Source organism: Ranitomeya imitator, chromosome 6, assembly GCF_032444005.1.
Source record: "Ranitomeya imitator isolate aRanImi1 chromosome 6, aRanImi1.pri, whole genome shotgun sequence".
Taxonomy (NCBI): Eukaryota; Metazoa; Chordata; class Amphibia; order Anura; family Dendrobatidae; genus Ranitomeya; species Ranitomeya imitator.
Window position 1 is genome coordinate 12,549,842 of NC_091287.1, and position 26,679 is coordinate 12,576,520.

At 53.8% G+C, this 26,679-nt stretch overlaps 2 protein-coding genes across 3 annotated transcripts in view; one reads left to right on the forward strand and one right to left on the reverse strand.

Annotated features, from left to right (window-relative positions):
* Positions 1–12,780, reverse strand: part of KLHL18 (kelch like family member 18) — a 47,983-nt gene extending 35,203 nt beyond the window's left edge. For both annotated transcript variants that reach the window (XM_069729144.1, XM_069729143.1), the window contains exons 1-4: positions 12,649–12,780; positions 7,150–7,280; positions 6,136–6,276; positions 5,784–5,982 (exon numbers count right to left, since the gene is read on the reverse strand). In XM_069729144.1, coding sequence (XP_069585245.1) covers positions 5,784–5,982; positions 6,136–6,276; positions 7,150–7,280; positions 12,649–12,774 — 597 coding nt within the window. In that variant the 5' untranslated portion in view covers positions 12,775–12,780. The remainder of the gene's footprint in view (positions 1–5,783; positions 5,983–6,135; positions 6,277–7,149; positions 7,281–12,648) is intronic.
* A 180-nt stretch (positions 12,781–12,960) lies between these two features.
* KIF9 (kinesin family member 9) overlaps positions 12,961–26,679 on the forward strand; it is a 61,101-nt gene continuing 47,382 nt past the window's right edge. The window contains exons 1-7 of the mRNA XM_069729142.1: positions 12,961–13,099; positions 20,450–20,554; positions 20,625–20,790; positions 20,868–20,974; positions 21,153–21,377; positions 21,531–21,614; positions 26,530–26,622. Coding sequence (XP_069585243.1) covers positions 20,459–20,554; positions 20,625–20,790; positions 20,868–20,974; positions 21,153–21,377; positions 21,531–21,614; positions 26,530–26,622 — 771 coding nt within the window. The 5' untranslated portion in view covers positions 12,961–13,099; positions 20,450–20,458. The remainder of the gene's footprint in view (positions 13,100–20,449; positions 20,555–20,624; positions 20,791–20,867; positions 20,975–21,152; positions 21,378–21,530; positions 21,615–26,529; positions 26,623–26,679) is intronic.

Sequence of the window (26,679 nt, forward strand, 5' to 3'; positions counted from 1 at the left end):
GGGGACCCGGCTCCTCCTAATGTGATCTCCTGCAATATCCGAACACTCGTATGCTGAAATACTCTGCGCTGCTGGGGACCTGGCTCCTAATGTGATCTCCTGTAATATCCGAACACTCCTATCCTGAAATACTCTGCGCTGCTGGGGACCCGGCTCCTAATGTGATCTCCTACAATAGCCGAACACTCGTATCCTGAAATACTCTGCGCTGCTGGGGACCTGGCTCCTAATGTGATCTCCTGCAATATCCGAACACTCCTATCCTGAAATACTCTGCGCTGCTGGGGACCCGGCTCCTAATGTGATCTCCTGTAATATCCGAACACTCCTATCCTGAAATACTCTGCGCTGCTGGGCACCCGGCTCCTCCTAATGTGATCTCCTACAATATCCGAACACTCCTATCCTGAAATACTCTGCGCTGCTGGGCACCCGGCTCCTCCTAATGTGATCTCCTACAATATCCGAACACTCCTATCCTGAAATACTCTGCGCTGCTGGGGACCCGGCTCCTAATGTGATCTCCTGTAATATCCGAACACTCCTATCCTGAAATACTCTGCACTGCTGGGGACCCGGCTCCTAATGTGATCTCCTGCAATATCCGAACACTCGTATGCTGAAATACTCTGCGCTGCTGGGGACCCGGCTCCTAATGTGATCTCCTGTAATATCCGAACACTCGTATCCTGAAATACTCTGCGCTGCTGGGGACCTGGCTCCTAATGTGATCTCCTGTAATATCCGAACACTCCTATCCTGAAATACTCTGCGCTGCTGGGGACCCGGCTCCTAATGTGATCTCCTACAATAGCCGAACACTCGTATCCTGAAATACTCTGCGCTGCTGGGGACCCGGCTCCTAATGTGATCTCCTGTAATATCCGAACACTCCTATCCTGAAATACTCTGCGCTGCTGGGGACCCGGCTCCTAATGTGATCTCCTACAATAGCCGAACACTCGTATCCTGAAATACTCTGCGCTGCTGGGGACCTGGCTCCTAATGTGATCTCCTGCAATATCCGAACACTCCTATCCTGAAATACTCTGCGCTGCTGGGGACCCGGCTCCTAATGTGATCTCCTGTAATATCCGAACACTCCTATCCTGAAATACTCTGCACTGCTGGGGACCCGGCTCCTCCTAATGTGATCTCCTACAATATCCGAACACTCGTATGCTGAAATACTCTGCGCTGCTGGGGACCCGGCTCCTAATGTGATCTCCTACAATATCCGAACACTCATATCCTGAAATACTCTGCGCTGCTGGGGACCCGGCTCCTCCTAATGTGATCTCCTGCAATATCCGAACACTCCTATCCTGAAATACTCTGCGCTGCTGGGGACCCGGCTCCTCCTAATGTGATCTCCTGTAATATCCGAACACCCCTATCCTGAAATACTCTGCACTGCTGGAGACCCGGCTCCTAATGTGATCTCCTGTAATATCCGAACACTCCTATCCTGAAATACTCTGCACTGCTGGGGACCCGGCTCCTAATGTGATCTCCTACAATATCCGAACACTCATATCCTGAAATACTCTGCGCTGCTGGGGACCCGGCTCCTCCTAATGTGATCTCCTGTAATATCCGAACACTCCTATCCTGAAATACTCTGCGCTGCTGGGGACCCGGCTCCTCCTAATGTGATCTCCTACAATATCCGAACACTCCTATCCTGAAATACTCTGCGCTGCTGGGGACCCGGCTCCTAATGTGATCTCCTGCAATATCCGAACACTCGTATGCTGAAATACTCTGCGCTGCTGGGGACCCGGCTCCTAATGTGATCTCCTGTAATATCCGAACACTCCTATCCTGAAATACTCTGCGCTGCTGGGGACCCGGCTCCTCCTAATGTGATCTCCTGTAATATCCGAACACTCCTATCCTGAAATACTCTGCGCTGCTGGGGACCCGGCTCCTCCTAATGTGATCTCCTGTAATATCCGAACACTCCTATCCTGAAATACTCTGCGCTGCTGGGGACCCGGCTCCTAATGTGATCTCCTGTAATATCCGAACACTCCTATCCTGAAATACTCTGCGCTGCTGGGGACCCGACTCCTCCTAATGTGATCTCCTGTAATATCCGAACACTCCTATCCTGAAATACTCTGCACTGCTGGGGACCCGGCTCCTAATGTGATCTCCTGTAATATCCGAACACTCCTATCCTGAAATACTCTGCACTGCTGGGGACCCGGCTCCTAATGTGATCTCCTGTAATATCCGAACACTCCTATCCTGAAATACTCTGCGCTGCTGGGGACCTGGCTCCTAATGTGATCTCCTGTAATATCCGAACACTCCTATCCTGAAATACTCTGCGCTGCTGGGGACCTGGCTCGTAATGTGATCTCCTGTAATATCCGAACACTCGTATCCTGAAATACTCTGCGCTGCTGGGGACCCGGCTCCTCCTAATGTGATCTCCTGCAATATCCGAACACTCGTATCCTGAAATACTCTGCGCTGCTGGGGACCTGGCTCCTAATGTGATCTCCTGTAATATCCGAACACTCGTATCCTGAAATACTCTGCGCTGCTGGGGACCCGGCTCCTCCTAATGTGATCTCCTGCAATATCCGAACACTCCTATCCTGAAATACTCTGCGCTGCTGAGGACCCGGCTCCTAATGTGATCTCCTGTAATATCCGAACACTCCTATCCTGAAATACTCTGCGCTGCTGGGGACCTGGCTCCTAATGTGATCTCCTGCAATATCCGAACACTCCTAACCTGAAATACTCTGCGCTGCTGGGGACCCGGCTCCTCCTAATGTGATCTCCTACAATATCCGAACACTCGTATGCTGAAATACTCTGCGCTGCTGGGGACCCGGCTCCTAATGTGATCTCCTACAATATCCGAACACTCATATCCTGAAATACTCTGCGCTGCTGGGGACCCGGCTCCTCCTAATGTGATCTCCTGTAATATCCGAACACCCCTATCCTGAAATACTCTGCGCTGCTGGGGACCCGGCTCCTAATGTGATCTCCTGCAATATCCGAACACTCCTAACCTGAAATACTCTGCGCTGCTGGGGACCCGGCTCCTCCTAATGTGATCTCCTACAATATCCGAACACTCGTATGCTGAAATACTCTGCGCTGCTGGGGACCCGGCTCCTAATGTGATCTCCTACAATATCCGAACACTCATATCCTGAAATACTCTGCGCTGCTGGAGACCCGGCTCCTAATGTGATCTCCTGTAATATCCGAACACTCCTATCCTGAAATACTCTGCACTGCTGGAGACCCGGCTCCTAATGTGATCTCCTGCAATATCCGAACACTCCTATCCTGAAATACTCTGCGCTGCTGGGGACCCGGCTCCTCCTAATGTGATCTCCTGTAATATCCGAACACCCCTATCCTGAAATACTCTGCACTGCTGGAGACCCGGCTCCTAATGTGATCTCCTGCAATATCCGAACACTCGTATGCTGAAATACTCTGCGCTGCTGGGGACCCGGCTCCTCCTAATGTGATCTCCTGTAATGTCCGAACACTCGTATCCTGAAATACTCTGCACTGCTGGGGACCCGGCTCCTCCTAATGTGATCTCCTGTAATATCCGAACACTCCTATCCTGAAATACTCTGCGCTGCTGGGGACCCGGCTCCTCCTAATGTGATCTCCTGTAATATCCAAACACTCCTATCCTGAAATACTCTGCACTGCTGGGGACCCGGCTCCTCCTAATGTGATCTCCTGCAATATCCGAACACTCCTATCCTGAAATACTCTGCGCTGCTGAGGACCCGGCTCCTAATGTGATCTCCTACAATATCCGAACACTCCTATCCTGAAATACTCTGCGCTGCTGGGGACCCGGCTCCTAATGTGATCTCCTGTAATATCCGAACACTCCTATCCTGAAATACTCTGCGCTGCTGGGGACCCGGCTCCTCCTAATGTGATCTCCTGTAATATCCAAACACTCCTATCCTGAAATACTCTGCGCTGCTGGGGACCCGGCTCCTAATGTGATCTCCTGTAATATCCGAACACTTCTATCCTGAAATACTCTGCACTGCTGAGGACCCGGCTCCTAATGTGATCTCCTGTAATATCCGAACACTCCTATCCTGAAATACTCTGCGCTGCTGGGGACCCGGCTCCTAATGTGATCTCCTGTAATATCCGAACACTTCTATCCTGAAATACTCTGCGCTGCTGGGGACCCGGCTCCTAATGTGATCTCCTGTAATATCCGAACACTCCTATCCTGAAATACTCTGCGCTGCTGGGGACCCGGCTCCTCCTAATGTGATCTCCTGCAATATCCGAACACTCCTATCCTGAAATACTCTGCGCTGCTGGGGACCCGGCTCCTCCTAATGTGATCTCCTGCAATATCCGAACACTCCTATCCTGAAATACTCTGCGCTGCTGGGGACCCGGCTCCTCCTAATGTGATCTTCTACAATATCCGAACACTCCTATCCTGAAATACTCTGCGCTGCTGGGGACCCGGCTCCTAATGTGATCTCCTGTAATATCCGAACACTCCTATCCTGAAATACTCTGCGCTGCTGGGGACCCGGCTCCTCCTAATGTGATCTCCTGTAATATCCGAACACTCCTATCCTGAAATACTCTGCCCTGCTGGGGACCCGGCTCCTAATGTGATCTCCTGTAATATCCGAACACTCCTATCCTGAAATACTCTGCGCTGCTGGGGACCCGGCTCCTCCTAATGTGATCTCCTACAATATCCGAACACTCCTATCCTGAAATACTCTGCGCTGCTGGGGACCCGGCTCCTAATGTGATCTCCTGTAATATCCGAACACTCCTATCCTGAAATACTCTGCGCTGCTGGGGACCCGGCTCCTCCTAATGTGATCTCCTGCAATATCCGAACACTCCTATCCTGAAATACTCTGCGCTGCTGGGGACCCGGCTCCTAATGTGATCTCCTGCAATATCCGAACACTCCTATCCTGAAATACTCTGCGCTGCTGGGGACCCGGCTCCTAATGTGATCTCCTGCAATATCCGAACACTCCTATCCTGAAATACTCTGCGCTGCTGGGCACCCGGCTCCTAATGTGATCTCCTGTAATATCCGAACACTCCTATCCTGAAATACTCTGCGCTGCTGGGGACCCGGCTCCTCCTAATGTGATCTCCTGTAATATCCGAACACTCCTATCCTGAAATACTCTGCACTGCTGGGGACCCGGCTCCTCCTAATGTGATCTCCTACAATATCCGAACACTCCTATCCTGAAATACTCTGCCCTGCTGGGGACCCGGCTCCTAATGTGATCTCCTGTAATATCCGAACACTCCTATCCTGAAATACTCTGCGCTGCTGGGGACCCGGCTCCTAATGTGATCTCCTGTAATATCCGAACACTCCTATCCTGAAATACTCTGCGCTGCTGGGAACATGGACTCATTGCAGGAAGTCAGTTTTGTGGGAGGTTTAAGGCCGAGCCATTAATAGACTGCTCCCCAGCAGCACAGAGTGTTTCAGAACATAGGTGATTTGATCTTATAGGAGGTCACAGTGTCCATTACATGTGCAAGGAGACCAATGCCCAAAAGTCCCCCCACCCCCCGCAGCACAGAGTATTTCAGCAGACCGGCGAGTTCATCTCGTGTAATATTACATAGTGGGAGGATGAAATCCCCGCAGCACAGAGTATTTCAGGAGATTAGAGGCAATCATGGTGGAGGGTGGGTGGTGTGATCCTCCTGATGAGGGGCGTGGATGGCGGTGGGGTCACAGCACTGCGGGGTCTCGCTCGCCTCACCTGCTCCTCCGCCTTCACGTTCAGCTCGTCTCTGGACACCAGCTCCAGGACCTCCTCGAAGGCGAGAGCCAGGAACTCCTCCGACATGGAGACCTCCACAAAGTGCTCGTGGATGAAGCGGTTGGCGGCATCGTACAGCACCGAGCACATCATCGTCTCCGCAAACTGCCGCACACCCAGGCAATTCTTGGGGTGCAACCTTAGAGGAGAACGGAGACGTCAGGACAGAAGACCCTGAGACCACAAGGACCCCCGGGAGATGTGTCCCCCCGCCAGGCACGCTGCTGATCTCAGAGACGCAGTGCTACTGGGGAACGAGTCCTCGGACCCGCGATGTCACAGCTCCACTTACCGCTCCTTCAGGAAGGCGCAGCAGGCGTCCTTTATGTTCTGCAGCTGCAGGAAGCTGGCGCCCATCAGGAGGGACTGCACGTTCTGCTGGTCGATGGCCAGGTGCCCGTTATACGCAAAGTTAATCAAAGCCTCCAGGGCGCTGAGGACGGAGAGAAAGGGGGCAATCACTTATAGGGGCAACCATCTCACACCCAGGGGGCAACCATCTCACACCCGGGGGTCACGTACAGGGGGCAACCGCCTCACACCCGGGGGGCACCTACAGGGGGCAACCGCCTCACACCCGGGGGTCACCTACAGGGGGCAACCGCCTCACACCCGGGGGGCACCTACAGGGGGCAACCGCCTCACACCCGGGGGGCACCTACAGGGGGCCAACCGCCTCACACCCGGGGGGCACCTACGGGGGGCAACCGCCTCACACCCGGGGGGCACCTACAGGGGCAACCGCCTCACACCCGGGGGGCACCTACAGGGGGCAACCGCCTCACACCCGGGGGGCACCTACAGGGGGCAACCGCCTCACACCCGGGGGGCACCTACAGGGGGCCAACCGCCTCACACCCTGGGGTCACCTACAGGGGGGCAACCGCCTCACACCCTGGGGTCACCTACAGGGGGGCAACCGCCTCACACCCGGGGGGCACCTACAGGGGGCCAACCGCCTCACACCCGGGGGGCACCTACAGGGGGCAACCACCTCACACCCGGGGGGCACCTACAGGGGCAACCGCTTCACACCCGGGGGGCACCTACAGGGGCAACCGCCTCACACCCGGGGGTCACCTACAGGGGCAACCGCCTCACACCCGGGGGTCACCTACAGGGGGCAACCGCCTCACACCCGGGGGGCACCTACAGGGGGCAACCACCTCACACTCGGGGGTCACCTACAGGACCAGAGGGGGAAACTACCTCCCACCCAGGGGTCACCTATAGGACGAGTGGGGTCAGTTCCTTATAGATGCTGACATCTGGGAGTTTGTTACAATGTGTCGGCCCGGCTACTTACCAGGGGTCCATTCCCTGCATGACGATCTCGTCCTGCTTGCACTCCATCATGTCGTTGGTGAACATGGCGTGGAAGTACGGGATGGAGGCCGCCAGCACGATGCGGTGCGCGCTGAACTTGTGCTCCCCGACCTGAGGAACAAATAACATCTGTTACTGGATCCGCGCTATCACCAGCTCTACTCCACGCACACCCAGAGCTGCATTCACGGCTTCAGGTTTCTTATCCGCAGGTATCTGCTGCTGGTTCAGGGTCTGGCATGTTGTTATGGATGGTGTAGTGTCTTCCCCGCACACACAGCTCTGCTGCACTACGCAACATCTTCACCCACAAGTCCCAAAGCGGTCAGGAAACTGCCAGAGCAACGACTGCAGCTTTAGATGTGACTGGAGGATCACACATGAGAAAAGCAAAGCCACAGAGGATTCAGAAGTCGTGAACTCTCTACAGGCAGGAAATGGCCGAGACCCCAGATTAATGTAGCAGCCGCCGGACGCTCCCGGAGCCGACCAGTGAACCAGAGCCGGACTATTCTGGAGGAGCGCGAGTCCTCGGCCGTTATACAGCGGGTCGCCTGGTGTCCGGCACTGCGCTGGCCTACAGCCTGGGTAGACCGCCACTAACCTCAGGGTCATCCGGGGGCTGCTCTACACCTCGGCCACCAGTGAGGAGAGGTGGCCAGTAATGCCCCGCGGGGTGACCGGAGGGCAGAAGGGCATCAGAGGGCGACACCGGGGCTCTACACCTCGGCCACCAGTAATGAGAGGGGGTCAGTAATGCCCTGCGGGGTGACCGGAGGGCAGACGGGCATCAGAGGGCGACACCGGGGCTCTACACCTCAGCCACCAGTAATGAGAGGGGGTCAGTAATGCCCTGCGGGGTGACCGGAGGGCAGAAGGGCATCAGAGGGTGGCACCGGGGCTCTACACCTCAGCCACCAGTAATGAGAGGGGGTCAGTAATGCCCCGGGGGGTGACCGGAGGGCAGAGGGGCATCAGAGGGCGGCACCGGGGCTCTACACCTCAGCCACCAGTAATGAGAGGGTGCCAGTAATGCCCAGGGGGGTGACCAGAGAGCAGAAGGGCATCAGAGGGTGGCACCGGGGCTCTACACCTCAGCCACCAGTAATGAGAGGGGGTCAGTAATGCCCCGGGGGGGTGACCGGAGGGCAGAGGGGCATCAGAGGGTGGCACCGGGGCTCTACACCTCAGCCACCAGTAATGAGAGGGTGCCAGTAATGCCCAGGGGGGTGACCAGAGAGCAGAAGGGCATCAGAGGGTGGCACCGGGGCTCTACACCTCAGCCACCAGTAATGAGAGGGGGTCAGTAATGCCCCGGGGGGTGACCGGAGGGCAGAGGGGCATCAGAGGGCGGCACCGGGGCTCTACACCTCAGCCACCAGTAATGAGAGGGGGTCAGTAATGCCCCGGGGGGTGACCGGAGGGCAGAGGGGCATCAGAGGGCGGCACCGGGGCTCTACACCTCGGCCACCAGTAATGAGAGGTGGCCAGTAATGCCCTGTTGGGTGACCGGAAGGCAGAGGGGCATCAGAGGGCAGCACCGGGGCTCTACACCTCAGCCACCAGTGAGGAGAGGCGACCAGTAATGCCCCGCAGGGTGACCGGAGGGCAGACGGGCATCACAGGGGCTCTACCCCTCAGCCACCAGTAATGAGAGAGGGCCAGTAATGCCCGGCGGGGTGACCGGAGGGCAGAAGGGCATCAGAGGGCAGCACCGGGGCTCTACACCTCGGCCACCCGTGAGGAGAGGCGACCAATAGTGCCCCGCGGGGTGACCGGAGGGCAGATGGGCATCACAGGGGCTCTACCTCTCGGCCACCAGTAATGAGGTGGCCAGTAATGCCCCGCAGGGTGACCAGAGGGCAGACGGGCATCACAGGGGCATTATCTCTGAGACGAGAACATGAACCCGCAGCTGGTTTAATAACACCGCTTTATGCCACGTGCTGCCGGCTCCTAAGACAGCAGAGACCGGGGTCCGGCTCAACACAAACAGGGTCTGAACAGCGGGACAGTGACCCGGGTCTGCGCAGTCTGCACGCAGGAACGTGTGATGCTGCGCTGCACGGTCTGGCGGGAACAACACGCACAATTCCCCCATCATTCCTGCAGGAGGAGCAGTTTTTGGGATATCGCCTGTCGTGATCCAGCACCACCCCGTGTGGGCGACTGCTCTGCAGTTACCCTGCCGCACCCTGGTTACCAGGGCGGGTGATGAGGGCACAACCTGGCAGCAGAACGCGGTCACACCCGAGAAACCAGGAGCTGTGTACACAGGACGGCAGAACCGCGAGCATGGAAACTGCCACACACCTGACGCCTCACAGCTGGGGTGTCGGTACAATTGTGTCCAGTCCTGCACAGCAGCTGAGACATTGTAACAAAACAGGGAAAATGCAACAATCAGCAGCAGAGGGTGGGGGAGGGGCACAGGAGACGGCGAGCGGTAATGGGGGGCGGGGGGCACAGGAGACGGCGATGGGTAATGGGGGGGGCGCACAGGAGATGGGACACAGGACGGGTAGTGGGGGAGACAGGGGCACAGGAGACGGGACGGGTAATGGGGGGAGACAGGGGCACAGGAGACAGGACGGGTAATAGGGGGGCGGGGACACAGGACGGGTAATGGGGGCGGGGGACACAGGAGACGGGATGGGTAATGGGGGGGGGGGACGGGGGGCACAGGAGACGGGACGGGTAATGGGGGGACGGGACACAGGAGACGGGACGGGTAATGGGGGGACGGGACAGGTAATGGGGGGACGGGACACAGAACGGGTAGTGGGGGGACGGGACACAGGAGACGGCACGGTGGGCACAAGAGACGGGACGGGTAATGGGGGACGGGGGCACAGGAGACAGGTAATGGGGGGGACGGTGGGCACAGGAGATGGGACAGGTAATGGGGGGAGACAGGGGCACAGGACGGGTAATAGGGGGCGGGGACACAGGAGACGGGACGGGTAATGAGGGGGCGGGGACACAGGAGACGGGACGGGTAATGGGGGGGACGGGACACAGGAGGCGGGACGGGTAATGGGGGGGACGGGACACAGGAGACGGGACGGATAATGGGGGGAAACGGGCACAGGAGACGGGACAGGTAATGGGGGGACGGGACACAGGAGACGGGACAGGTAATGGGGGGACGGGACACAGGAGACGGGACAGGTAATGGGGGGACGGGACACAGGAGACGGGTAATGGGGGGAGACAGGGGCACAGGAGACAGGACGGGTAATGGGGGGAGACAGGGGCACAGGACGGGTAATGGGGGGCGGGGGACACAGGAGACGGGATGGGTAATGGGGGGACGGGGGGCACAGGAGACGGGATGGGTAATGGGGGGGACGGGGGGCACAGGAGACGGGACGGGTAATGGGGGGACGGGACAGGTAATGGGGGGACGGGACACAGAACGGGCAGTGGGGGGACGGGGCACAGGAGACAGCACGGGGGGCACAGGAGACGGGTAATGGGGGGTCGGTGGGCACAGGAGATGGGACAGGTAATGGGGGGAGACAGGGGCACAGGACGGGTAATAGGGGCGGGACACAGGAGACGGGACGGGTAATGAGGGGGCGGGGACACAGGACGGGACACAGGAGGCGGGACGGGTAATGGGGGGGACGGGACAGAGGAGACGGGACGGGTAATGGGGGGGACGGGACAGGTTATTTGGGGCACGGGACACAGGAGACGGGACGGGTAATGGGGGGAAACAGGGGCACAGGAGACGGGACAGGTAATGGGGGGACGGGACACAGGAGACGGGACGGGTAATGGGGGGGACGGGACAGGTAATGGAGGGATGGGACACAGGACGGGTAGTGGGGGGACGGGGCACAGGAGACGGGACGGGTAATGGGGGGAAACGGGCACAGGAGACGGGACAGGTAATGGGGGGACGGGGCACAGGAGACGGGACGGGTAATGGGGGGACGGGACAGGTAATGGGGGGACGGGACACAGGAGACGGGACAGGTAATGGGAGTCGGGACACAGGAGACGGGACAGGTAATGGGAGTCGGGACAGGTAATGGGGGGACGGGACACAGGAGACGGGACAGGTAATGGGGGGACGGGACAGGTAATGGGGGGGTCGGGACACAGGAGACGGGACAGGTAATGGGGGGGGTCGGGACACAGGAGACGGGACAGGTAATGGGGGGGTCGGGACACAGGAGACGGGACAGGTAATGGGGGGGTCGGGACACAGGAGACGGGACAGGTAATGGGGGGGTCGGGACACAGGAGACGGGACAGGTAATGGGGGGTCGGGACACAGGAGACGGGACAGGTAATGGGGGGGTCGGGACACAGGAGACGGGACAGGTAATGGGGGGGTCGGGACACAGGAGACGGGACAGGTAATGGGGGGGTCGGGACACAGGAGACGGGACAGGTAATGGGGGGGTCGGGACACAGGAGACGGGACAGGTAATGGGGGGGTCGGGACACAAGAGACGGGACAGGTAATGGGGGGGTCGGGACACAGGAGACGGGACAGGTAATGGGGGGGGTCGGGACACAGGAGACGGGACAGGTAATGGGAGTCGGGACACAGGAGACGGGACAGGTAATGGGGGGGCGGGACACAGGAGACGGGACAGGTAATGGGGGGACGGGACAGGTAATGGGGGGACAGGACACAGGAGACGGGACAGGTAATGGGGGGACGGGACACAGGAGACGGGACAGGTAATGGGGGGACGGGACGGGTAATGGGGGGACGGGACAGGTAATGGGGGGACGGGGCACAGGAGACGGGACAGGTAATGGGGGGACGGGACACAGAATGGGTAATGGGGGGACGGGACACAGGATGGGTAATGGGGGGACGGGACAGGTAATGGGGGGACGGGGCACAGGAGACGGGACAGGTAATGGGGGGACGGGACACAGGAGACGGGACAGGTAATGGGGGGACGGGACGGGTAATGGGGGGACGGGACAGGTAATGGGGGGACGGGACAGGTAATGGGGGGACGGGACACAGGAGACGGGACAGGTAATGGGGGGACGGGACACAGGAGACGGGACAGGTAATGGGGGGACGGGGCACAGGAGACGGGACGGGTAATGGGGGGACGGGACACAGGAGACGGGACGGGTAATGGGGGGACGGGACGGGTAATGGGGGGACGGGACAGGTAATGGGGGGACGGGACACAGGAGACGGGACAGGTAATGGGGGGACGGGACACAGGAGACGGGACAGGTAATGGGGGGACGGGACACAGGAGACGGGACAGGTAATGGGGGGACGGGGCACAGGAGACGGGACGGGTAATGGGGGGACGGGACACAGGAGACGGGACGGGTAATGGGGGGACGGGACACAGGATGGGTAATGGGGGGACGAGGTGGGCACAGGAGACGGCGAGCGGTAATGGGGGAGGGAGGGGGTTAGGACTGTAGGACGGGTCCGGTATCGGGGTGTTTGGGAGATACCACCTCTGGGCGGGGGTGTTCTCACCTTCAGGGTGACGTCACACAGCTTCCCCTGCCGCCGGATCTCCTCCATCACCCCGTAGCCCCGGTTGGGGAGGTCGCCCACCGTGACATGCACCAGGTCTTCCAGCTCCTCTAATTCGTCCACCATCTTGTGACCCGGCGGGAAACGATCTGACACCGCTCACCCTGTGACCCGCGCAGGCCCCGCCCGCCTCTTGTGACTCCGCCCCTCTCACTAAGCCGGTGACGTCACTTCCGGTGATCGCGGACCGCTGCTGTCCGGGACCATGTCCGGTGCCGGCTGATGCTGCGGGATGTGTGCGGGGAGAGGAGGGACGGGGAGGCGGAACAGCCGGAGCCCGGGCCACCGCGGAGCGAGGAGGGTCACGTGACCGGATGGAAGCTGCGCTCACTTCCGGCCCTCTGACTGTTACCATGGAGACCGACAGTTTACACTGAGGATCCTGAGAGCGGTAGGTGTGACAGCTGGGAGTTGTAGTCCTGTATATTATTAGTAGATGGTGGCCCGATTCTAACGCATCAGGTATTCTAGAATATGTATGTAGTATATTTATGAAGATTTTAGAATAATACAATGAATACACAGGATTCGCCGGCTGCGACCAATTAGCGAAGCGTGGTTCAAATCCTGCACCAATTCGTGGCCGGACTGCGCCTGTCGCTGATTGTTCGCGGCCAGCCACGTAGTATATAGCACAGCCACGTAGTATATAGCACAGCCACGTAGTATATAGCACAGCCACGTAGTATATAGCACAGCCACGTAGTATATAGCACAGCCACGTAGTATATAGCACAGCCACGTAGTATATAGCACAGCCACGTAGTATATTGCCCAGTCACGTAGTATATAGCACATCCACATAGTATATAGCACATCCACATAGTATATAGCACGGCCACGTAGTATATAGCACAGCCACGTAGTATATAACAGCCCACGTAGTATATAGCCCAGCCTCATAGTATATAGCACAGCCCACGTAGTATATAGCACAGCCACATAGTATATAGCACAGCCCACGTAGTATATAGCACAGCCCACGTAGTATATAACAGCCCACGTAGTATATAGCCCAGCCTCATAGTATATAGCACAGCCCACGTAGTATATAGCACAGCCACATAGTATATAGCACAGCCCACGTAGTATATAGCACAGCCCACGTAGTATATAACATCCCACGTAGTATATAGCCCAGCCTCATAGTATATAGCACAGCCCACGTAGTATATAGCAAAGCCCACAGAGTATATTGCCCAGTCACGTAGTATATAGCACAGCCACGTAGTATATTGCACAGCAACGTAGTATATTGTCCTGCCACGTAGTATATAGCACAGCCACGTAGTATATAACAGCCCACGTACTATATAGCACAGCCACGTAGTATATAACAGCCCACGTATTATATTGCCCAGCCACGTAGTATATAACACAGCCCACGTAGTATATTGAGCAGCCCACGTAGTATATTGCACAGCCACGTAGTATATAGCACAGCCCACGTAGTATATAACAGCCCACGTAGTATATAGCACAGCCACATAGTATATAGCACAGCCCACGTAGTATATAGCACAGCCCACGTAGTATATAACAGCCCACGTAGTATATAACAGCCCACGTAGTATATAGCCCAGCCTCATAGTATATAGCACAGCCCACGTAGTATATAGCACAGCCCACGGAGTATATTGCCCAGTTACGTAGTATATAGCACAGCCACGTAGTATATTGCACAGCCACGTAGTATATTGTCCAGCCACGTTGTATATAGCACAACCACGTAGTATATAGCACAGCCCACAGAGTTTATTGCCCAGCCACATAGTATATAGCACAGCCACGTAGTATATTGCACAGCCACGTAGTATATTGCACAGCCACGTAGTATATAGCACAGCCCACGTAGTATATTGCCCAGTCACGTAGTATATAGCACAGCCACGTAGTATATTGCACAGCCACGTAGTATATAGCACAGCCCACGGAGTATATTGCCCAGCCACGTAGTATATAGCACAGCCACGTAGTATATAGCACAGCCCACGTAGTATATTGCCCAGCCACGTAGTATATAGCATGGCCACGTAGTATATTGCACAGCCACGTAGTATATAGCACGGCCACGTAGTATATAGCACGGCCACGTAGTATATTGCCCAGTCACATAGTATATTGCCCAGTCACGTAGTATATAGCACAGCCCGCAGAGTATATAGCACAGCCCGCGGAGTATATTGCAGAGCCACATAGTATATAGCACAGCCACGTAGTATATTGCCCAGGCACGTAGTAACATAGTAACATAGTAACATAGTTAGTAAGGCCGAAAAAAGACATTTGTCCATCCAGTTCAGCCTATATTCCATCATAATAAATCCCCAGATCTACGTCCTTCTACAGAACCTAATAATTGTATGATACAATATTGTTCTGCTCCAGGAAGACATCCAGGCCTCTCTTGAACCCCTCGACTGAGTTCGCCATCACCACCTCCTCAGGCAAGCAATTCCAGATTCTCACTGCCCTAACAGTAAAGAATCCTCTTCTATGTTGGTGGAAAAACCTTCTCTCCTCCAGACGCAAAGAATGCCCCCTTGTGCCCGTCACCTTCCTTGGTATAAACAGATCCTCAGCGAGATATTTGTATTGTCCCCTTATATACTTATACATGGTTATTAGATCGCCCCTCAGTCGTCTAGTATATAGCACAGCCATGTAGTATATTGCCCAGGCACGTGGTATATAGCACAGCCACGTAGTATATAGCACAGCCATGTAGTATATAGCAGCCACGTACTATATAGCACAGCCACGTAGTATATAACAGCCCACATATTATATTGCTCAGCCACGTAGTATATAGCACAGCCAGGTAGTATATAACACAGCCCACGTAGTATATTGCGCAGCCCACGTAGTATATTGCACAGCCACGTAGTATATAGCACAGCCCACGTAGTATATAACAGCCCACGTAGTATATAGCCCAGCCTCATAGTATATAGCACAGCCCACGTAGTATATAGCACAGCCACATAGTATATAGCACAGCCCACATAGTATATAGCACAGCCCACGTAGTATATAACATCCCACGTAGTATATAGCCCAGCCTCATAGTATATAGCACAGCCCACGTAGTATATAGCACAGCCCACAGAGTATATTGCCCAGTCACGTAGTATATAGCACAGCCACGTAGTATATTGCACAGCAACGTAGTATATTGCACAGCAACGTAGTATATTGTCCTGCCACGTAGTATATAGCACAGCCACGTAGTATATAGCACAGCCCACAGAGTATATTGCCCAGCCACGTAGTATATAGCACAGCCACGCAGTATATTGCACAGCCACGTAGTATATAGCACAGCCCACGTAGTATATTGCCCAGTCACGTAGTATATTGCACAGCCACGTAGTATATTGCACAGCCACGTAGTATATAGCACAGCCACGTAGTATATAGCACAACCCACGGAGTATATAGCACAGCCACGTAGTATATAGCACAGCCCACGTAGTATATTGCCCAGCCACGTAGTATATAGCATGGCCACGTAGTATATTGCACAGCCACGTAGTATATAGCACGGCCACGTAGTATATAGCACGGCCACGTAGTATATTGCCCAGCCACGTAGTATATAGCACAGCCACGTAGTATATTGCCCAGTCACATAGTATATTGCCCAGTCACGTAGTATATAGCACAGCCCGCAGAGTATATAGCACAGCCCGCGGAGTATATTGCAGAGCCACATAGTATATAGCACAGCCACGTAGTATATTGCCCAGGCACGTAGTAACATAGTAACATAGTAACATAGTAACATAGTTAGTAAGGCCGAAAAAAGACATTTGTCCATCCAGTTCAGCCTATATTCCATCATAATAAATCCCCAGATCTACGTCCTTCTACAGAACCTAATAATTGTATGATACAATATTGTTCTGCTCCAGGAAGACATCCAGGCCTCTCTTGAACCCCTCGACTGAGTTCGCCATCACCACCTCCTCAGGCAAGCAATTCCAGATTCTCACTGCCCTAACAGTAAAGAATCCTCTTCTATGTTGGTGGAAAAACCTTCTCTCCTCCAGACGCAAAGAATGCCCCCTTGTGCCCGTCACCTTCCTTGGTATAAACAGATCCTCAGCGAGATATTTGTATTGTCCCCTTATATACTTATACATGGTTATTAGATCGCCCCTCAGTCGTCTAGTATATAGCACAGCCATGTAGTATATTGCCCAGGCACGTGGTATATAGCACAGCCACGTAGTATATAGCACAGCCATGTAGTATATAGCAGCCACGTACTATATAGCACAGCCACGTAGTATATAACAGCCCACATATTATATTGCTCAGCCACGTAGTATATAGCACAGCCAGGTAGTATATAACACAGCCCACGTAGTATATTGCGCAGCCCACGTAGTATATTGCACAGCCACGTAGTATATAGCACAGCCCACGTAGTATATAACAGCCCACGTAGTATATAGCCCAGCCTCATAGTATATAGCACAGCCCACGTAGTATATAGCACAGCCACATAGTATATAGCACAGCCCACGTAGTATATAGCACAGCCCACGTAGTATATAACATCCCACGTAGTATATAGCCCAGCCTCATAGTATATAGCACAGCCCACGTAGTATATAGCACAGCCCACAGAGTATATTGCCCAGTCACGTAGTATATAGCACAGCCACGTAGTATATTGCACAGCAACGTAGTATATTGCACAGCAACGTAGTATATTGTCCTGCCACGTAGTATATAGCACAGCCACATAGTATATAGCACAGCCCACAGAGTATATTGCCCAGCCACGTAGTATATAGCACAGCCACGCAGTATATTGCACAGCCACGTAGTATATAGCACAGCCCACGTAGTATATTGCCCAGTCACGTAGTATATTGCACAGCCACGTAGTATATTGCACAGCCACGTAGTATATAGCACAGCCACGTAGTATATAGCACAACCCACGGAGTATATAGCACAGCCACGTAGTATATAGCACAGCCACGTAGTATATAGCACAGCCCACGTAGTATATTGCCCAGCCACGTAGCATATAGCACAGCCACGTAGTATATAGCACAGCCCACAGAGTATATTGCCCAGCCACTTAGTATATAGCACAGTGACTGCACAGGATGTAACTCAGGATCAGTAATGTAATTTATGTACACAGTGACTGCATAGGCAGAATAGTGAGTGCAGCTCTGGAGTATAATAAAGAATCTAAAGGCCCCTTCACATTAAGCGACGCTGCAGCGATACCGACAACGATCCGGATCGCTGCAGCGTCGCTGTTTGGTCGCTGGAGAGCTGTCACACAGACCGCTCTCCAGCGACCAACGATCCCGAGGTCCCCCGGTAACCAGGGTAAACATCGGGTAACTAAGCGCAGGGCCGCGCTTAGTAACCCGATGTTTACCCTGGTTACCATGCTAAAAGTAAAAAAAAACAAACACTACATACTTACCTACCGCTGTCTGTCCTCCAGCGCTGCGCTCTGCTTCTCTGCTCTCCTGTACTGTCTGGGAGCCGGAAAGCAGAGCGGTGACGTCACAGACAGTACAGGAGGAGTGCAGAGCACAGCGCTGGAGGACAGACGGCTGTAGGTAAGTATGTAGTGTTTGTTTTTTTTAACTTTTAGCATGGTAACCAGGGTAAACATCGGGTTACTAAGCGCGGCCCTGCGCTTAGTTACCCGATGTTTACCCTGGTTACCAGTGAAGACATCGCTGGATCGGTGTCACACACGCCGATTCAGCGATGTCTGCAGGGAGTCCAGCGACGAAATAAAGTTCTGGACTTTATTCAGCGACCAACGATCTCCCAGCAGGGGCCTGATCGTTGGTCGCTGTCACACATAACGATTTCATTAACGATATCGTTGCTACGTCACAAATAGCAACGATATCGTTAACAATATCGTTATGTGTGAAGGTACCTTAACTCAGGATCAGTAATGTAATATATGTACACAGTGACTGCACCAGCAGAATAGTGAGTACAGCTCTGGAGTATAATACAGGATGTAACTCAGGATCAGTAATGTAATGTATGTACACAGTGACTGCACCAGCAGAATAGTGAGTGCAGCTCTGGGGTATAATACAGGATGTAACCCAGGATCAGTAATGTAATTTATGTACACAGTGACTGCACCAGCAGAAAAGTGAGTGCAGCTCTGGGGTATAATACAGGATGTAACTCAGGTTCAGTAATGTAATGTATGTACACAGTGACTGCACCAGCAGAAAAGTGAGTGCAGCTCTGGAGTATAATACAGGATGTAACCCAGGATCAGTAATGTATGTACACAGTGACTGCACCAGCAGAATAGTGAGTGCAGCTCTGGGGTATAATGCAGGAGGTAACTCAGGATCAGTAATGTAATATATGTACACAGTGACTGCACCAGCAGAATAGTGAGTGCAGCTCTGGGGTATAATGCAGGAGGTAACTCAGGATCAGTAATGTAATGTATGTACACAGTGACTGCACCAGCAGAATAGTGAGTGCAGCTCTGGAGTATAATACAGGAGGTAACTCAGGATCAGTATGTACACAGTGACTGCACCAGCAGAATAGTGAGTGCAGCTCTTGGGTATAATACAGGATGTAACCCAGGATCAGTAATGTATGTACACAGTGACTGCACCAGCAGAATAGTGAGTGCTGTGTGCTGTGTACATACATTACACTACTGATCCTGAGTTACATCCTGCATTATACCCCAGAGCTGCACTCACTATTCTGCTGGTGCAGTCACTGTGTACATACATTACATTACTGATCCTGAGTTACATCCTGTATTATACTCCAGAGCTGCACTCACTATTCTGCTGGTGCAGTCACTGTGTACATACATTACATTACTGATCCTGAGTTACCTCCTGTATTATACTCCAGAGCAGCACTCACTATTCTGCTGGTGCAGTCACTGTGTACATACATCAGTATCAGGATCAGTAATGTAATGTATGTACACAGTGACTGCGCCAGCAGAATAGTGAGTGCAGCTCTGGAGTATAATACAGGATGTAACTCAGGTTCAGTAATGTAATGTATGTACACAGTGACTGCACCAGCAGAATAGTGAGTGCAGCTCTGGGGTATAATACAGGATGTAACTCAGGATCAGTAATGTAATGTATGTACACAGTGACTGCACCAGCAGAATAGTGAGTGCAGCTCTGGGGTATAATACAGGATGTAACTTAGGATCAGTAATGTAATGTATGTACACAGTGACTGCACCAGCAGAATAGTGAGTGCAGCTCTGGAGTATAATACAGGATGTAACTCAGGATCAGTAATGTACTGTATGTACACAGTGACTGCACCAGCAGAATAGGAGTGCAGCTCTGGAGTATAATACAGGATGTAACTCAGGTTCAGTAATGTAATGTATGTACACAGTGACTGCACCAGCAGAATAGTGAGTGCAGCTCTGGAGTATAATACAGGATGTAACTCAGGATCAGTAATGTAATGTATGTACACAGTGACTGCACCAGCAGAATAGTGAGTGCAGCTCTGGAGTATAATACAGGATGTAACTCAGGATCAGTAATGTACTGTATGTACACAGTGACTGCACCAGCAGAATAGGAGTGCAGCTCTGGAGTATAATACAGGATGTAACTCAGGATCAGTAATGTAATGTATGTACACAGTGACTGCACCAGCAGAATAGTGAGTGCAGCTCTGGAGTATAATGCAGGATCAGTGTAATGTAAATTGTTTGTTCTTGCAGGGCAGCGAGATGAGTGCCGGCAGCAGTGATGTTCAGGTGTTCGTGCGTTTCCGTCCCACCCCTCATTTTGCTCAGGACGTGATCAGTGTGGATGCTGATAGTAAGGTGAGGGGGTGATAATTGGTGACGGGGTCTCGGTTCCGGCCTCCTATAATGGACGTCTTGTCTCCATCAGGCCGTTGACATTCACCTCCGGAAGGATGATAAATTTGGCGTGGTCAATAACAAGCGATATGATTGGTCATTTAAAGTGGACGGCGTCCTCCACGATGCGTCCCAGGCCTCCGTGTACCATGCTGTGGCCAAGTCTGTGGTGACACAAGGGTTACAGGGCTACAATGGTGAGCGGCGATATTGGGGACGGTCTTAACCCTTTCATTCCTGCATTTCTTCGTCAGTGACTGTGCTGTTTCTCTAGGTACAATCATGTGCTATGGACAGACAGGAGCCGGAAAAACGTACACCATTACCGGTGCTACGGAGAACTACAAGAACCGCGGCGTCATACCCAGAGCCCTGCAGCAGGTACTGACCGGGGGGAGCGGACAGGTCTGCCTGATAATCACCTGCCACACTCCTGTCACATCCGGAGCCGCACAGCAGGCAGTGAGCAGCTTTGTGAGTGCAGCTCTGGATGTGACTGGAGATGACAATGTCGAGGTCCTTACACCCGGCCTGACGTTATTCTGCCTCCATCCTGCAGGTGTTTAAAGAGATCGATGAGCAGAGTGATCGCACGGTGACCGTGAGGATCTCGTACCTGGAGATCTACAACGAGACGCTGTTCGACCTCCTGTCCACCATGCCGGACGTCCCAGCCTCCGGCCCACAGATGGCCATAGTGGACGAGCCCCAGGGGGTGTCTGTTAAGGGGCTCTCACTCCATCATGCTGCAGACGAAGAACACGCCCTGAACCTGCTGTTTGAGGTGAGACGCCATGACGCCTGTGTGTGCGACCACGTTCTGGATTATCGGATGCTGAAGTGTAGACTGTCGGCTTTCACCCATCATGTGGACGCGCTGCACGGTGTCTGCTGCTCCACAGGTCACTATGTCACAGTGTCGTTATATTCCCGGCAGGGCGAGACCAACAGGATCATCGGGTCACACACCCTGAACAAGAGCTCCTCCCGATCCCACTGTATCTTCACCGTCCACCTGGAGGTGAGTGATGTACAGCGTCCGCCAGTAACACACAGTGTCCGCCAGTTACAGCGTCCGCCAGTAACACACAGTGTCCGCCAGTTACAGCGTCCACCAGTAATGTGCAGCGTCTGCCAGTAACGTGTAGTGTCTGCCAGTAACACACAGTGTCTGCCAGTAACGTGCGGTATCTGTCAGTAACACACAGTGTCTGCCAGTTACAGCGTCCGCCAGTAACACACAGTGTCCGCCAGTTACAGCGTCCACCAGTAACGTGCAGCGTCTGCCAGTAACGTGCAGTGTCTGCCAGTAACACACAGTGTCTGCCAGTTACAGCGTCCGCCAGTAACACACAGTGTCCGCCAGTTACAGCGTCCACCAGTAACGTGCAGCGTCTGCCAGTAACGTGCAGTGTCTGCCACTAACACACAGTGTCTGCCAGTTACAGCGTCCGCCAGTAACACACAGTGTCCGCCAGTTACAGCGTCCACCAGTAACGTGCAGCGTCTGCCAGTAACTCAGTGTCCACCAGTAACACACAGTGTCTGCCAGTAACGTGCAGTGTCTGCCAGTAACACACAGTGTCCACCAGTAACGTGCAGTGTCCGCCAGTAACACACAGTGTCTGCCAGTAATGTGCAGTGTCTGCCAGTAACGTGCGGTATCCGCCAGTAACACAGTGTCCGCCAGTAACGTGCAGTGTCTGCCAGTAACACACAGTGTCCGCCAGTAACGTGCAGCATCTGCCAGTAACACGCAGCGTCTGCCAGTAACAGTGTCCGCCAGTAACGTGCAGCGTCCGCCAGTAACACACAGTGTCTGCCAGTAACGTGCAGCGTCCGCCAGTAACACACAGTGTCTGCCAGAAACGTGCAGCGTCCGCCAGTAACACACAGTGTCTGCCAGTAACGTGCAGCGTCTACCAGTAACACACAGTGTCTGCCAGTAACGTGCAGCGTCCGCCAGTAACACACAGTGTCTGCCAGTAACGTGCAGCGTCCGCCAGTAACACACAGTGTCTGCCAGAAACGTGCAGCGTCTGCCAGTAACACACAGTGTCTGCCAGTAACGTGCAGCGTCTGCCAGTAACACACAGTGTCTGCCAGAAACGTGCAGCGTCTGCCAGTAACACACAGTGTCTGCCAGTAACGTGCAGCGTCTGCCAGTAACACACAGTGTCTGCCAGTAACGTGCAGCGTCTGCCAGTAACATACAGTGTCTGCCAGTAACGTGCAGCGTCCATCAGTAACACACAGTGTCCATCAGTAACGTGCAGTGTCTGCCAGTAACACACAGTATCCATCAGTAACGTGCAGCGTCCATCAGTAACACACAGTGTCTGCCAGTAACGTGCAGCGTCCATCAGTAACACACAGTGTCTGCCAGTAACGTGCAGCGTCCGCCAGTAACACACAGTGTCTGCCAGAAACGTGCAGTGTCTGCCAGTAACACACAGTGTCTGCCAGTAACGTGCAGCGTCTGCCAGTAACACACAGTGTCTGCCAGTAACGTGCAGCGTCTGCCAGTAACATACAGTGTCTGCCGGTAACGTGCAGCGTCCGCCAGTAACACACAGTGTCCATCAGTAACGTGCAGCGTCCGCCAATAACACACAGTGTCGGCCAGTAACGTGCAGCGTCCATCAACAACACACAGTGTCTGCCAGTAACGTGCAGCGTCCATCAGTAACACACAGTGTCTGCCGGTAACGTGCAGCGTCCGCCAGTAACACACAGTGCCAGTAACGTGCAGCGTCCATCAGTAACGTGCAGCGTCCGCCAATAACACACAGTGTCTGCCAGTAACGTGCAGCGTCTGCCAGTAACACACAGTGTCTGCCAGTAACGTGCAGCGTCCGCCAGTAACACACAGCGTCCGCCAGTAACACACAGTGTCTGCCAGTAACGTGCAGCATCTGCCAGTAACACACAGTCTCCGCCCGTAACGTGCAGCGTCCGCCAATAACATACAGTGTCTGCCAATAACGTGCAGCGCCTGCCAGTAACACACAATGTCCATCAGTAACGTGCAGAGTCTGCCAGTAACACACAGTGTCTGCCAGTAACGTGCAGCGTCTGCCAGTAACACACAGTGTCTGCCAGTAACGTGCAGCGTCTGCCAGTAACATACAGTGTCTGCCGGTAACGTGCAGCGTCCGCCAGTAACACACAGTGTCCATCAGTAACGTGCAGCGTCCGCCAATAACACACAGTGTCGGCCAGTAACGTGCAGCGTCCATCAACAACACACAGTGTCTGCCAGTAACGTGCAGCGTCCATCAGTAACACACAGTGTCTGCCGGTAACGTGCAGCGTCCGCCAGTAACACACAGTGCCAGTAACGTGCAGCGTCCATCAGTAACGTGCAGCGTCCGCCAATAACACACAGTGTCTGCCAGTAACGTGCAGCGTCTGCCAGTAACACACAGTGTCTGCCAGTAACGTGCAGCGTCCGCCAGTAACACACAGCGTCCGCCAGTAACACACAGTGTCTGCCAGTAACGTGCAGCATCTGCCAGTAACACACAGTCTCCGCCCGTAACGTGCAGCGTCCGCCAATAACATACAGTGTCTGCCAATAACGTGCAGCGCCTGCCAGTAACACACAATGTCCATCAGTAACGTGCAGAGTCTGCCAGTAACACACAGTGTCCATCAGTAACGTGCAGCGTCCATCAGTAACACACAGTGTCTGCCGGTAACGTGCAGCGTCCGCCAGTAACACACAGTGCCAGTAACGTGCAGCGTCTGCCAGTAACACACAGTATCCATTAGTAACGTGCAGCGTCCGCCAATAACACACAGTGTCTGCCAGTAACGTGCAGCGTCTGCCAGTAACACACAGTGTCTGCCAGTAACGTGCAGCGTCCGCCAGTAACACACAGCGTCCGCCAGTAACACACAGTGTCTGCCAGTAACGTGCAGCATCTGCCAGTAACACACAGTCTCCGCCCGTAACGTGCAGCGTCCGCCAATAACACACAGTGTCCGTCAGTAACGTGCAGCGTCCATCAGTAACGTGCAGAGTCTGCCAGTAACACACAGTGTCCATCAGTAACGTGCAGCGTCTGCCAGTAACACACAGTGTCCATCAGTAACGTGCAGCGTCCATCAGTAACGTGCAGAGTCTGCCAGTAACACACAGTGTCCATCAGTAACGTGTAGCGTCTGCCAGTAACACACAGTGTCCATCAGTAACGTGTAGCGTCTGCCAGTAACACACAGTGTCCATCAGTAACGTGCAGAGTCTGCCAGTAACACACAGTGTCCATCAGTAACGTGCAGAGTCTGCCAGTAACACACAGTGTCCATCAGTAACGTGCAGAGTCTGCCAGTAACACACAGTGTCCATCAGTAACGTGTAGCGTCTGCCAGTAACACACAGTGTCCATCAGTAACGTGCAGAGTCTGCCAGTAACACACAGTGTCCATCAGTAACGTGCAGAGTCTGCCAGTAACACACAGTGTCCATCAGTAACGTGTAGCGTCTGCCAGTAACACACAGTGTCCATCAGTAACGTGCAGAGTCTGCCAGTAACACACAGTGTCCATCAGTAACGTGTAGCGTCTGCCAGTAACACACAGTGTCCATCAGTAACGTGCAGAGTCTGCCAGTAACACACAGTGTCCATCAGTAACGTGTAGCGTCTGCCAGTAACACACAGTGTCCATCAGTAACGTGTAGCGTCTGCCAGTAACACACAGTGTCCATCAGTAACGTGCAGAGTCTGCCAGTAACACACAGTGTCCATCAGTAACGTGTAGCGTCTGCCAGTAACACACAGTGTCCATCAGTAACGTGCAGAGTCTGCCAGTAACACACAGTGTCCATCAGTAACGTGTAGCGTCTGCCAGTAACACACAGTGTCCATCAGTAACGTGTAGCGTCTGCCAGTAACACACAGTGTCCATCAGTAACGTGCAGAGTCTGCCAGTAACACACAGTGTCCATCAGTAACGTGCAGAGTCTGCCAGTAACACACAGTGTCCATCAGTAACGTGCAGCGTCTGCCAGTAACACACAGTGTCCGCCAGTAACGTGCAGCGTCCGCCAGTAACACACAGTGTCCATCAGTAACGTGTAGCGTCTGCCAGTAACACACAGTGTCCATCAGTAACGTGCAGAGTCTGCCAGTAACACACAGTGTCCATCAGTAACGTGCAGCGTCCGCCAATAACATACAGTGTCTGCCAGTAACACACAGTGTCCATCAGTAACGTGCAGCGTCTGCCAGTAACACACAGTGTCCGCCAGTAACGTGCAACGTCCGCCAGTAACACACAGTGTCCGTCAGTAACGTGCAGCGTCCACCAGTAACATACAGTGTCCGCAGCCACTGGGTATACTGTGTGCATGCCTGCTACAGGCCTCACATCTCATCCTCCAGTCACAGCCAAAGCTGCACTCACTATTCTGCTGTTACTTCGTGTCTCTTCTTCCAGTCGCCTCAAGAGCTGCAGTCTCTGGTCTGCTGGTAGATCATATCTTATCCTCCAGTCACCTCCAGAGCTGCATTTACTATTCTGCTGTTACATCATGTCTTATCCTCCAATCACCTCCAGAGCTGCAGTTACTATTCTGCTGTTACATCACGTCTTATCCTCCAGTCACCTCCAGAGCTGCACTTACTATTCTGCTGTTACATGGTGTCTTGTACCCGAGACCTGTTCTCAGTGGACACTGAGGTCCATAGAGCCGATCATGTTCCTCTCACAGATGTGGATAGATATGAGGGGTCCGCACAGACCACCAGCCTCACAATATAAGCCATTAATACCTTCTGATCTCGATGATACACTCAGGTTGGTGCAGAGAACGTGCTGCCCCCGATGGATCACTCATCCAGTAAGCCCCCTGACTTTGGATCTCTGCGCATTGTCCTGGGAGTCTTGGAGACTGCGGCAGTGAATGAATTAATTAACCTGTTATTCTCCAGGGTCACTCCAGGACTTTATCTGATGCAAAATACACGGTATCGAAGATTAATCTGGTGGACCTGGCGGGATCTGAGAGACTTGGCAAAACCGGGGTGAGTGCACGGGCGACGGTCTGTGCAGAGCGGGCAGAAGCTGATTCCCTGTGCCGG